The sequence below is a fragment of the Carettochelys insculpta genome, chromosome 3 (assembly GCF_033958435.1).
Source record: "Carettochelys insculpta isolate YL-2023 chromosome 3, ASM3395843v1, whole genome shotgun sequence".
NCBI classification, from domain to species: domain Eukaryota; kingdom Metazoa; phylum Chordata; order Testudines; family Carettochelyidae; genus Carettochelys; species Carettochelys insculpta.
The window spans coordinates 110,719,082-110,731,652 of NC_134139.1; the positions used below are offsets into that span (position 1 = coordinate 110,719,082).

Consider the following 12,571-nt stretch of genomic DNA (forward strand, 5'->3'; position numbering starts at 1 on the left):
GTAATCAGCTCTGCCAATTAAGGATTGGTTTAGTCGCTCTCCAACAGCATCATAGAAGATGAGATCTGTGGATTGGCGGCTCTGTCCAAGAAGTCGTGACAGATGACAGTATAAAACCGTCCATTTATTCAGCTTGGGAATGGAATTAACTTTGCTTTTTATGTTGTTTTCTGTCCAGTTCATTGCCTGAAATCCTAAAGGTGGCTATTCTGATTGAACATTTGCATCCCCAGCACCATTCATGTCGAGACTATTGGCTAAATGAACTAAGTGAGCGGGAAATTCAGAATAAAAAGAGGGATTTGGTGCAGGGGTTGGGAATAATTGCATGGAGAGGGAGGGCGGGACTTTTTGTCTCCAAAATAACTTTATCCTGGAAAATTTGTGACCAGTTTGTATGAATCAGAACAGGTTAATTATTTTTAAAATATTTAAAGTTAATAGTGAAAATATACCTAATAAATCCGTGAGGTTTGTTTGATTGGAAGATGGGATCTGTTTGTTCTTTTATTGTACATTTGTAAAAGAACACTTGATTAGGTCCAGATGTACTGGAAACTAGTCAAGGTCAGAATATACATAGAAACAGGTTTGTTCACTAGAAGAAAAACATCCCATAGCTAAAAGGTCATAAACAGAAAGACAAACTGTACTTGCAAGTATGGGAATATTAAAGACTCTATCCAATTCTTAATATAATCAGTTTAGTGATTTCAGGTATTATGAATTTAATAACCTACAATGAAAAGTAAATGTAAACACTTCAAAAATGACACACTATGTTAAGAGAAATACTTCCAGCAATGAGAGTTTGAAATGAAAGGGACAGCGAGGGATGTCTGAACAAATTTTGTTTTAATATGTTAAAAATTAAAGTGTTGACATAATAAAATGCAACTCCCTTGTGCCAGTTCCTGATAAACTTGCTGAGTTAATTTAGAAACCATGAAAAGATAATTACTTCCATTTGAATGCTCAACTAATTCTGTGAAGCAAGGTTTTCTGCTGACAGAGCCCTAGAGGATTTTCAGTAAAGTAAATCAACCAATTGGGTGAAAGTTTGGAATCTAGCCCTTTGCAATCTGATAGTTAAGAAACGCCCTCCTCTGGTCCTCTTCATGTCTTGCATCATCTGAGATGTAAAAATGGAAGAGGTCAGAAGTTACCTGCTTGTTAAATTAGTAATATCGTCATCAAAGTTGGTGAACAGACCATACTAGTTATGAGAAGATAGAAATATCTACTCAAGGGAGACCTACTGCATATACCTTTACACCGAAATCTTGAAAGCTGACACAGTATCATGAGGCTACTAAACATTTCAGTTCCAGCTCAGTTTAAAAGTGTTCCTGTGGGACTCCTCAGTAGAAATGAGCATGCTGCTTGTCCTCTCAACAGGGCTTAAAACATGACTCTGATGAGAACCACAGAATAATGAAACTGGAAGCATGGGCAATGAGTATAATAGGCCAGGTGCCTTCCCTGATCAGCCACGAGATAACTGGGCCAGTGCCCCCTAATTTTGAGAACCCCACCACCACCTCTACCCCAAAGATCCCCACTGCTGAGCATATCCCTCTTTCTGTTGACAACGGAGGGAGGAGTGATGTGGAAAGCTGGTGAACTGTTGACTGTGTCTCACACCTTGTTCAAATCGATGAAAATCACATAAGGATCCTGATGTTGCTCTCTATATTTCTTTTTATATTGTCATCTGTCATGACTACAATCCCTTCTGTATACAGTCCTCTTAACTCAGTTCTCAGCACCAAGTGTTGGAATTGACCTATACATAAGTTCAAGCTTTGGTCAATTAAGCTAGCAAGAATCCATTTTGTGTGTGTGCGTAGGTTGACAGAAAGGTTTCTCATATTGAATGCTCTGTTGAAGTGGTAAGGCCAATTAGATCTTTGCCAGTCATGGAATTTGCACTCAGAAATTTTTTATCTCTTGTTAATGATGCAGAGTACCCTGGAGAAAGGAGAATAAGATAGTGAAAGACAGAGTTTTGCTGTAGCCAAGTACACTCTGTGTGTTTTAATATATAGTATGTGGATTTAGATGTGTCTCTGTCAGAGTTTCTTAAACTTTCGGAGATCGTGGAACGCGAAATAATCATTTTAATGTGGAACACCTACAAAAAAATTGTTGTTTGAATCAAAAAAACCAAACCACCAATCAACAACGTATACAGCAAAAACAAAATGAATTAATTTAATCAGGTATCATAGCAATGAAGACATAACATTGTATCTGCTTTTAACAATAGAAAATACATAAAGTAAATTCTTTTATATACGGCAGCCCCAGGACTGGGAGTTTGCCTGATGTGTAAATATTCTGGCTAATAGATAACAATGGGGGAGGCACAGGTGTGGTCAGGTCCCCTCCCCCATAACAAAATTCACCCCACCCCAAACACTCCAGCCCTGGCGCCTGCTCAATGTGGAGCTGAGCCTGCAACAGCATGGAGCTGCTTGAAGGTGGCGATGGGGAGCTCACCACACTGGACTTGGAATGGGGAGAGTGGAGGAGTCCACCAACTGTGTACACAGGTAGCACAGAAGAAGTTAGGGCGGGTGCTCAGTGAGCTGGCCCTGAGGGGCAGGGCATTGCTCGCACACTCCACAGTTCACAAACCCCAGCCATGATGCTGTTTTTCCACACTCCCTCCCAGTGTCTGCTGCCCAGAGCTTCAGTTGTGAGTTATACCAGTTATTTGAGTGTTACAGTTACTCAAGTACTGGATTAAAAATGGTTTACTATACCATCAGTGTATGATAGCAAAGAAGTGTCAGATGCTCACGGCACACATGCGAGTTGTTTGCAGAACATAGTTGAAGCAACACTGGTCTATATTAACACTCCACACATTATATTCCCCATTTTTTCTGCACACTTCCAACATATATAGTAAAAATATACACATGCCATCACAGTGAGTTGCTTAAAGCCTTCATTCGCAATACTTGAGTTGTGAACGTTTGTGTACTGGAGAGTGAGGTGATGTATATGTTGTATGTGATATATGTGAGACGTGAGGTGAAGGTAGCTTTGCATCTCTTTTAATGGTTTTATATTAAGTTCTAATTTAGAGTTCTGCAGGGTAGCAAAGGTATACACACATTGTATATTCAATTCGTGGTCATACTAGCCCAGAACTTTTAAAAGTCCTAATAAAATTGCTGGGATACAAGGCACTGTCAAATTGGACTGCTTCTTAAAGGGGGTGTGTGCGCGCGTGAGAGAGAGAGAGAGAGAGAGGGTAAGCATAGTGAATTTCTAACTTCATCTCAAGACACTACAAGAACCTTGTAGTTCAGAGAAACTTTACTGCACTTTGTCATAAAAGAACATAAGTAGGTCTGAGGGCCAGGATGGAAGTTTCCATTCCTGTAGTACAACCAAGTTTCTATCCCTATGTTACAGCCTTAAACCGTGCAAACATAAATACCAGATAACCATATCAGCACTGACACCTGCACTTGAGCTGGGAACCTAGGGAACCAGTAAACAAGGTAATCTTGGCTTCAGCCTCATGAAAAGCTAAGAGTGGCCAGTACGCGCACACCCACTAAACAGCTAAGGGATAAAATCACTGTGAGGTCCTGCCCCTGGTGAGTGTCACCAGGGACTTCAGCCTCAGGGATGACCTGGATTCCCCGCAGCTGGAGCCACATTCACCAAGGCCCTGGTGTGAGGCAACAGGGATGGGACTTCCCATGACAAAAAGGATGTAAGCATTCCAAGTGCCTTTTACTCTGTATATATAATTGCTCTGTGATGCTTTTGCTTGCTAACGGTGTTGTAGCAGTGAAGTAGTAAGCTTAATAAAGTAAACTATCCCTAATCGACTCTGTGTGGAGGCAAGTCCATAATCCTGTCTGTCCGTTGGCCCTGTGTGCTAACTTACTTTTACCATACAAAGTCCTAGAAATATGAGTGTTTTACATCCCTGTGTCATAAGCGTGTCCTTACTGGGTCAGACCAATGTCCATCTAGCTCGGTACCCTGTCTCTGTGGCTAGTGCTAGGTGCTTCAGAGGGAATCAACAGAACAGCCAATCACTGACTGATCCATCTGTGTTGTCTACTACCAGCTTCTGGCAGTCAGAGGCTAGGGGCATAAAAGCATAACTGGTTAACTGCTAAGCCTCATCCTATATGGTGAGGCTTACTGGTTATAGTTAACTGGTAAGGGCTGGAGCAGTCCCCTGCAGGGCTGCTGTGGATGAGGGCACCCTGCCAGTGCTGGACTAGCTCCATCTGCAGTGGCCCTGGGGAAGGGGGCAACTGGGAATTGGGGAGAGGAGGCTGCTCCAGCCTGTGGATGGGGCTGCTCCAGCTGGGCCGGAACTCTCTGCCTGGGATGGTCCCAGGCCACTGCAGTCGAGGGCTACTGTGAGTGCACTGGAGCACGCCCCGACTGCAGCTGCCTTGTGAGCATGGATGCTTCAGCCTGGCCAGAGCAGCCCCTGTCTGTGTCAGGTAGCCCCTGCCCCCCCACAGCTGCTTAATCAGTTAACCAGTTAGACCTAGCATTTAACTGGTTAACCAACTAAACAGGATTTAACATCTGTACTAGAGAGGCCCCCTATTCTCTGCTGGGTGCAATAAATGGTATATAGTCACATGTAGAAGAGGTTTAATTATTTGTGTGTGAAATTAGCCTTCGTAATCTGAAATTTGGAAAATAAATTCTCCTCCTCTATCAATAAATTCCTTTTTGTCTTCCCTTCTACCTTATACTCCCCAGATCTCTACATTTATGCATTTGACTCTCCCTGCTAACTTTTGTTTTGTAGCCTTTTCTTGCTTTTCCACTGTTATCTTCTGCTTTTCACTTCATTCTTTCCCATGTCCCTTTTTGTCTATTCCAGCTTCCCTTTTTTAGAGCACAAAGCTTAAATTGGTTGTGAGTTAGATGTCACTAACCAAATATCAAGATACTATATATAACCAATTATAACATCTTCAGGCACTATAACAGTATAAACATGGAGTCACAGACATTCACTTTGGGTACCCCAATATGTCTTGCTAACCAGATGAGTGTATTATGGTGATAGATGGTCCCTTACACAAATAATTACAGCAACATTCCGGTTATTTCCAGTCCCACCGAACTAGTCACTTACCTGATATCAGTTGCAGTTCATTTTTCATACCAAAGACAGGGCTTGTAATTAATCCTATAACAAACAATAGGAAGATTTATTAAATAGGAAAAGGAAATGTGTTGTTTACAAGTTTAAAGCAGATAACTCTAAATACACAAAAGATGGACAATCTGAAATTTCAAAGAATATCAAAGCTTTTTTAAAAAGCAATCTCTCTGTGCCATTTTGGGCTAACCCAGATTAAGTAGCTGAGGTTCATACCTTGAAAACCTTTGCCCTCCAGAGTCCACACAGCATAGAGATAATTGGTTCTGCCTTGTTAGGGGTTTTTAATACTCTTTCCTTGTGCTCTAAACTGGGAGAAACCATTTGTGTGACTACAAGGGGATGGATTGAGGGGAAAGCAGAACAACAAAATCTTTTGTCCTCTTTAATGTCCTACAGAACTCCTTCAGGTGTTAATGGATTTTCCTGTTGAAAAGGCCGTGAGCATTCTGTTGAAAGTCAGAACTTAATGCTGATTAGTGACTCTTTCCTGCCCGGGTATTTCCACAGTTACAGAGGCTCACGGTAAAACTGCTCAAATACTACCTTAAAATTTGCAGTACAGGTGCCATGCATTCAATAAGGTCTAAGCACAGGGAAAAAAAAAAAAGACCAAATTTGCTATAGTTTGAACCCATTGCCTCATGTCCTCCCTCTGTGGCAAGAGAGAACAATTTTTCCCTTTTTTTAATGGCAGCCTGTTAGACATCTGACAAGTGCTTTCATGACCTTCAACCTCCCCCCCACCCTTTTATTCTTCTCTTTTTCAAATAAACATAGTTCCTTCTGATTTTGCTTATATGGTTGGTCTTCCACCCCTTTGATCATCTTAGTAATTTACCTCTGCATCCTTTCCAGTCTCTCTGTCCAACTTTCCTGTACAGCGATGACCAAAAATGAGCCACAGTATTCCAGCTGAGGCCCAATAGAGTGGTACCCCACCACTTCCCATCCAGACGTCCTGTCACTTGCATATCATGCTTCTGTTAATGAAACCTAAAATGCTTTTCTTTTTCTTTCCCCAGCATCAAATTATTGACTCATGTTGAGGTTGATCCACTGCAACTCCCACATCCTTTTTAGCAGTGTTGCTGCCAAGCCAGTTACCACTATTCTTTGTTCGTGTATTTGTTTTTTCCTTACGTGCAGCACCTTACATTTGTCTTTGTTGTTTCATTTTATTATCTATACCCCAATTATCCTTTTTATCAAGATTCCTTTGAATTTTATCTTTATTTTCCAAAGTGTTTGCAACCCCTCCCTCCAGCTTTGTGTAATTTGCCAAAGATGTGCAGCAGTGGACACACTAATTACACGCTGGTCAGTTTCACAGTCTGGTTTTGTGAAGTTCTGTAGAAATCTCTGCGGGGAGTCACACAACAAGGACAGGTTGGTCTAAGCTACGCAATTTCAGTTACATTCCTAACATAACTCAAATCCACATACCTCAGGTCTACTTACTGTAGGAGCCAAACATCAGGGAGTTGACCAACAAAACTCTCCTGTCCAATCTCCTTACTCATCTTGTTCTGTTGGAATACTGAAGTTGACAGGAGAGTGATCAGCTGTCGATTTAGTGGGTCTTTACTAGCCTCAATAAATTGACCACTGGTGGATTGAGCACTGCCATGTTGATCAACCTGTAGTGGAGAAGAGTAGCCCTAAATATTGGAGCAGCCCAGGAATACTTTGCTGCTCCTGTTGGTAGAACTTGGGACAGGAAGTAGGAGAGCAGATGTGAAGGTGGTCCTTTATTGCTCCCGGACAGCATGCTTTCCTTGTTCTCTAATAGGAGTGAAGAACGAAACTGACAAAGATAACATCAAACTGCGCCTCCTTCTGTAAGAGCTACTGGTTAAATGCTACTTGCAACATCACAAGAAAAAAATTATTTTGAGGAATTATTCTTCTGGGGGACAAGGGGAGTTCAGGAATATATGGAGAGTATGAGTTCAACAGCAATATAAATTCTTGTTAATTAGGTTTGTACTTGAGTGTAAAGAGATTCTTGGACTGCCTGAAATTGGAACTTTCAGGTTAAATCCTGCATACAGTCCTGACAAACTTTAGGTAAATGGAAACAGACTAATATTAATTGCAAGTTAAGAAACTTGTTTGTATTGTGTATTGGTAAGTAACAAATCCAGCAGAAGTCAAATACACAAATGGTATGGAACTGTAGTACATTAAGTAATAAATATTCTATTCAATCGTCACACCTTGTGGAAAGTTCATTTTAAATGAAAAAGCAGCATGCCATATATCTGCACTCTCCACTGTGAATTCTGTAGAAATGAGTGTTGTAAACATTTTTTCCTTTGTTTTTCGACAGGTAATATTTGAAGCTGAAGTCTCTGAAGGGAGAAATGGCTACATTGCCATTGATGACATCCAGGTTCTGAGCTACCCTTGTGGTAAGTAGTGATTAAAGGCTGCATTTTTCTCTGTCTTTTCAGGATGTGCTCGATATTGACTTAGACTGCTGAGTTTTCATTGCTTGATCATTGATGCCCTTTGTTCTTTCTGTAGAATTTCTCAGCTTACAGGGGAGAATACTAGCATGGTGCACTACTGATTTCATTAAGTAATTTTTTAATCTAGCAGAAATAAATCATTGCATGAAAATAAAAGTGTAGCTCTTCAGTGCTTGCTTTTTTAGTGATAGATGTTGATGTTGAAATTGAAACGTCTTACATCAAAAATATATTTACCAATTTGTGCTAATTTTAAATTGGTTAGCTTAGCTAAATCTGAGGTCCGTTAGGTGAACTAATAAGGGTGCTAAGTTTGATTTGTAATCTATAGGTACTTAAACTTTTTTTATCAGGGTTTATTTTTTTGTTTCCAATTACTGTAGGCTATTATGAATAGGGGCAGGCTGTATGCATTTAAATATAGGTTTCACCCTCATTCTCCTAATCCTGGGAAAAAAATTCTTAGGTCAGGTGCCAAATAGCTCAGAAAGAGCTGGATCAGTGTATGTGCCCAAGCAGTTCTCTCATTTGTTGCTACTTTTCTTGTTAATTCTTTCTCATTCTACTCCATCTGCCCCTGCCTAACGACTCTAGCCCTACAATACCCTTTGGAAGTGCTACTTCGTCCTAGCATATCGCTAGTTGATGGCTTAATTACTTTCTCCAAAGGTATACAAGTTCCTGAAGCCAGAACTCATTGGGAGACTCAAGTAATGAAGATACGAGTGCAAACTCAAATTCCTCCCTCTCCACCCAAAAACGACTAAGGCTTTGTCTACAGTGCAAAGATTTGTGGCCAAAGAATTTCCTTTTGTGGACAAAACAGCCAGCATGGATACACTGCAAAGAGTTTTTGTCAGGAAGAATGCCCAGTTTCAGAGACAAAAGAATTTCCAACATTACAAAAGGCACCCCCCCGCCCTTTATTGTAAATAAAGAGTCAGTGTAGATTTTGCTGTTTGTTTTGTCCACAGAACTGGCTTCCACCAGTATCCCACAATCCCTGCCCTGGTGGCTTTTGCTCAGTGTTCTGATATCTGTTGTTCTGCAAGCATGCACCCCTCTCCTTTCAAAGCTCTGGGAAGTATCTGACTGCTGAATGAGCTGCTCTGTTTGGGGAACAAACAAAAACCAAATCACTGGACTGGTCCTGTTCTGCCCTGCAGTGAGTGCGGTGGAGGCTGGCTGATGTGCTGTTTTGTGCTACTCATGTTGCCACTCCCAGCAGCTAAGAATTCTGTGAGAGAACTTGGAGGGAATCTCAAGATATGCTATGATTTAGCTCTACCTTCCCACAAACCTGCATTGTGGGATGCATATTCACAGTGCATTGCTTACATCCTGAGGTGCCTGCAGTGTGGACATGATCTGTCAGAAGAGCAAGGGAGCAATTGAATGCCCTTTTGGTCAATTTTGTTTTGTTGACTTTTGGGCATTGACATAATTTTTGTTGATGAAACTTGGCAGTGTAGACATATAAGCACTGCACCCTCAGTGCTTACAGCCTTGTTCAGCCTAAGAGCTACTGACTTTTCTAGGCTACGTCTACACTAGTCAGAAACTTTGAAGTGGCCATGCAAATGGCCATTTTGAAGTTTACTAATGAAGCGCTGAAATACATATTCAGAGCCTCATTAGCATGCGGGCGGCTGCAGTACTTCGAAATTGACGTGGCTCGTCCAGACGGGGCTCCTTTTTGAAAGGACTCTGGCTACTTTGAAGTCCCCTTATTCCTATGAACAGAGGGGGAATAAGGGGACTTCGAAGTATGCGGGGTCCTTTCGAAAAGGAGCCCCATCTGGATGAGCCACGGGGCGGCAAGCCGCGTCAATTTCGAAGTGCTGCAGCCTCCCGCATGCTAATGAGGTGCTGAATATGTGTTTTAGCGCTTCATTAGTAAACTTCGAAATGGTCATTTGCATGGCAATTTCGAAGTTTCTGGCTAGTGAAGACACGGCCCTAGTGATTTGCTCATGTGTGTCCTAATAGGTGTGTGCATGTATTGTATGTGTGATCATCAGAGAATTTTTCCCTTATTAGTATCCATGAAGTTGGTTATGGAGCCCTGTGGCATGGTGCCTTCAAGGCGTGGAATATAGGATTCTGCCAAGCCCCACAACCCTCCTTCCTGGTTTCCTTCTAATGGCCATTGATGGTCATGAGAGCTTCTTAGCATCTTGTATTGCAAGTGCTTTGATATCTCTGTTAGTTTAGTTAAGAGTAATTGAGTCTTAGACTACTTAGCCCAGGGCAGGGGTCCGTCCCCCCACCCCGCCCCGTACTTTCCTGTTATCCTGATCAAGGCATACTGGGCTGTCAGTGATTTAAGATGGGAAAGCACTGCAGGAAGCCTATGCCCAAAGGTGAGCCACATTTTTCCTGCATTAAATGCCACCAGGAGGGCCATCAAACAGATAAGTGCCCTATTTACAGGAGATTTATGCCTCACATTAGAAAGGAAGGAGCCCAACGCCTGAAGTACCTCATGGAGGCAGCTCTTCATCCTCAACTCACGCCAGAGTCGACCTTACATAACTGTTGTTCTGTGAGATGTGTTTCTCCTGTCTGTTCCCAATCCCATCCACCTCTCCTCTGTCAGAGTAATGGGGAAAAAGGGAACTGTGTGGGGTGGGGAAGTTGGCAGTGTTCTGCGGATTGCTCCGTGAAGGTGGCACAGCAGGGGGCTCCACTGCCATCCCAATGGGTACCACTAAGAGAAAAATTATCTGGTGCACACACGTATTGGAATGGACATGACCAACCCATCTCAATGAGCAATTATGAGAAGTAGGTAAGCATTTTATTGCTTACTTTTTCTTATATTTCAGCCAGCTCAGCTGTAGGAAAATGCTTAAAAATAGATGTTGCGTCTAAATGGTGCTCTGCTGGGTAAACAAGTGCTAAAAGGAGAAGGTGGTCAAATGTAGCCTTGACAGAAGGTTATCAATGGGATAGAGTTTTCAAATAAACCTTGTCTTATCCCATTCTCTTTTCAAAATGCTTTTGTTTTTTTTAAAAAAGCATGAATGAAGCTTTGAAATATTGAGCGAAGAAAACTGATGATCACAACTGAAAGACCTTATATAGCTCTCTCACATTTTCACCTAATTAACCACTTAAACCAATCAGGTCGTTTTGCTACAGACTTTTGGTTGATTCTGGGCAAATGTATAAAATGTCAAAACAAAAAAGCAGTCAAGTAGCATTTTAAAGACTAACAAAATAATTTATTAGGTGAGCTTTTGTGGGACAGACCCACTTCTTCAGACCATAGCCATACCATACCATGGTCTGTCCCACAAAAGCTCACCTAATAAATTATTTTGTTTGTCTTCAAAGTGCTACTTGACTGCTTTTTTGTTTTGATAGACTAGCACAGCTTTCTCTATGTATAAAATGTGTTTGTCATCCATTGAAACAGTATATAACATTTAATGGCACAGAAAACATTTGTCTGCTGAGGAAAAAAGAGCTCAGAATGACAATTTATGATAACTTTTAATATCACAAATATAACTAATTAAATCTCGCTCCCCACCACCAAAAATTGTTTTACTTATATTGGATTACCAGTATGTCAGGTGAAATAAAATGAAAATTCAGTGGAAGAATCTTTGTGATTTCTTTCTCACATTTCTGCATTTCATTTACTTTGCTTTGATTTGCAAATTACTTTATTATAACTCATGTAGAAGATACAGTAGTTGAATCACTGGGAGAGAGGCAAAAAGAGCAAAAATGGTGGTTGTTGAACTAAAAGGAAACAAAAATCACTTTCTTATGAGATTAGTCTCAGCCAAAGGTTGGCATAATATGTATTGTTTGGGAGAAAGTCATGCATTTTTTTTATTAGGGAGCACCATTTGTAATTCTATTTTTCCACCTCCACAGATAAATCTCCACATTTCTTGAGGCTGGGGGATGTAGAGGTCAATGCAGGGCAGAATGCTACATTTCAGTGCATTGCTACAGGGAGGGATGCAGTGAATAACAAATTATGGCTGCAGGTAAGTCTAACTCATCCAAGTCTGTTTCAATAAAGAACAAGCTTATTGTTGAAAATGCATTTTTTTTCTTTTTAAATCTTGAGCATGTAGAATCTTTCCTATAAATCAAATTTGTGATTAGTTTGATTACATAGATGAACTAATCAGGCTGGAAAGATACAGGAACAAATTATCATACAATCAGTTGTAAGTACTTAAAAGGTAACAGGGTAATAAGTAATAGCCAGCATAGATGGCTCAAGAACAAATCATGCCAAACCAGCCTAATTTCTTTCTTTGATGGAATTACCAACTGAAAGAAGGGGAAACAGAAGATCTTGTTTTTAATAAAACTTTTGACACAGTCCCATGTGATATTCTCATATGGAAATTAACTAAATGCCTAGAGGAAACTACCAGTTAAAAGACCATACTCAGAATAGCTATCAATAGGTCACTGTCTCACTGAGATAGATCTAGTGAGATTTCTCAGGAGTTTGCCCTACATCTGGTTCTAATCAGCATTAATGACTTAGATAATGTATAAAATGTACAGGTGACCCCAAGCTGGGAGGGATTGCAGGCTCTTTGGAAGACAGGATAACAATTCAAAATTACTTTGGTAGATTGGAGAATTGATCTGAAATTAACGAGAAGAAATTCAATAAGGACAAGCTCGAAGTACTTCACTTAGGAATGAAATATCAGTAGGTAACAATACAAGCTGGGGAATAGCTGGTTAGGTGGTAGTATTACTGAAAAAGAGCTACCTGTTGGTTACAGTAGATCACAAATTGAATGAATCAGCAATATGATGCAGATGAGAAAAAGCAAAAATTTGGGGTTAAATGGACACAAGTGGGCTGTGTCTACACTTGCATTCCACTTTGGAAAGAGGCATGCAAATGAGGTGTAGATTTACATATGAGGTGCCTTATTTGCATATT

General features: G+C 40.8%; 1 protein-coding gene across 4 annotated transcripts in view; it reads left to right on the plus strand.

The window, feature by feature from the left end:
• PTPRK (protein tyrosine phosphatase receptor type K) overlaps nucleotides 1-12,571 on the plus strand; it is a 635,931-nt gene that overhangs the window by 308,684 nt on the left and 314,676 nt on the right. For all 4 annotated transcript variants that reach the window (XM_074990593.1, XM_074990595.1, XM_074990594.1 and 1 more), the window contains exons 4-5: nucleotides 7,497-7,578; nucleotides 11,530-11,645. In XM_074990593.1, the coding sequence (XP_074846694.1) occupies nucleotides 7,497-7,578; nucleotides 11,530-11,645 (198 nt within the window). The remainder of the gene's footprint in view (nucleotides 1-7,496; nucleotides 7,579-11,529; nucleotides 11,646-12,571) is intronic.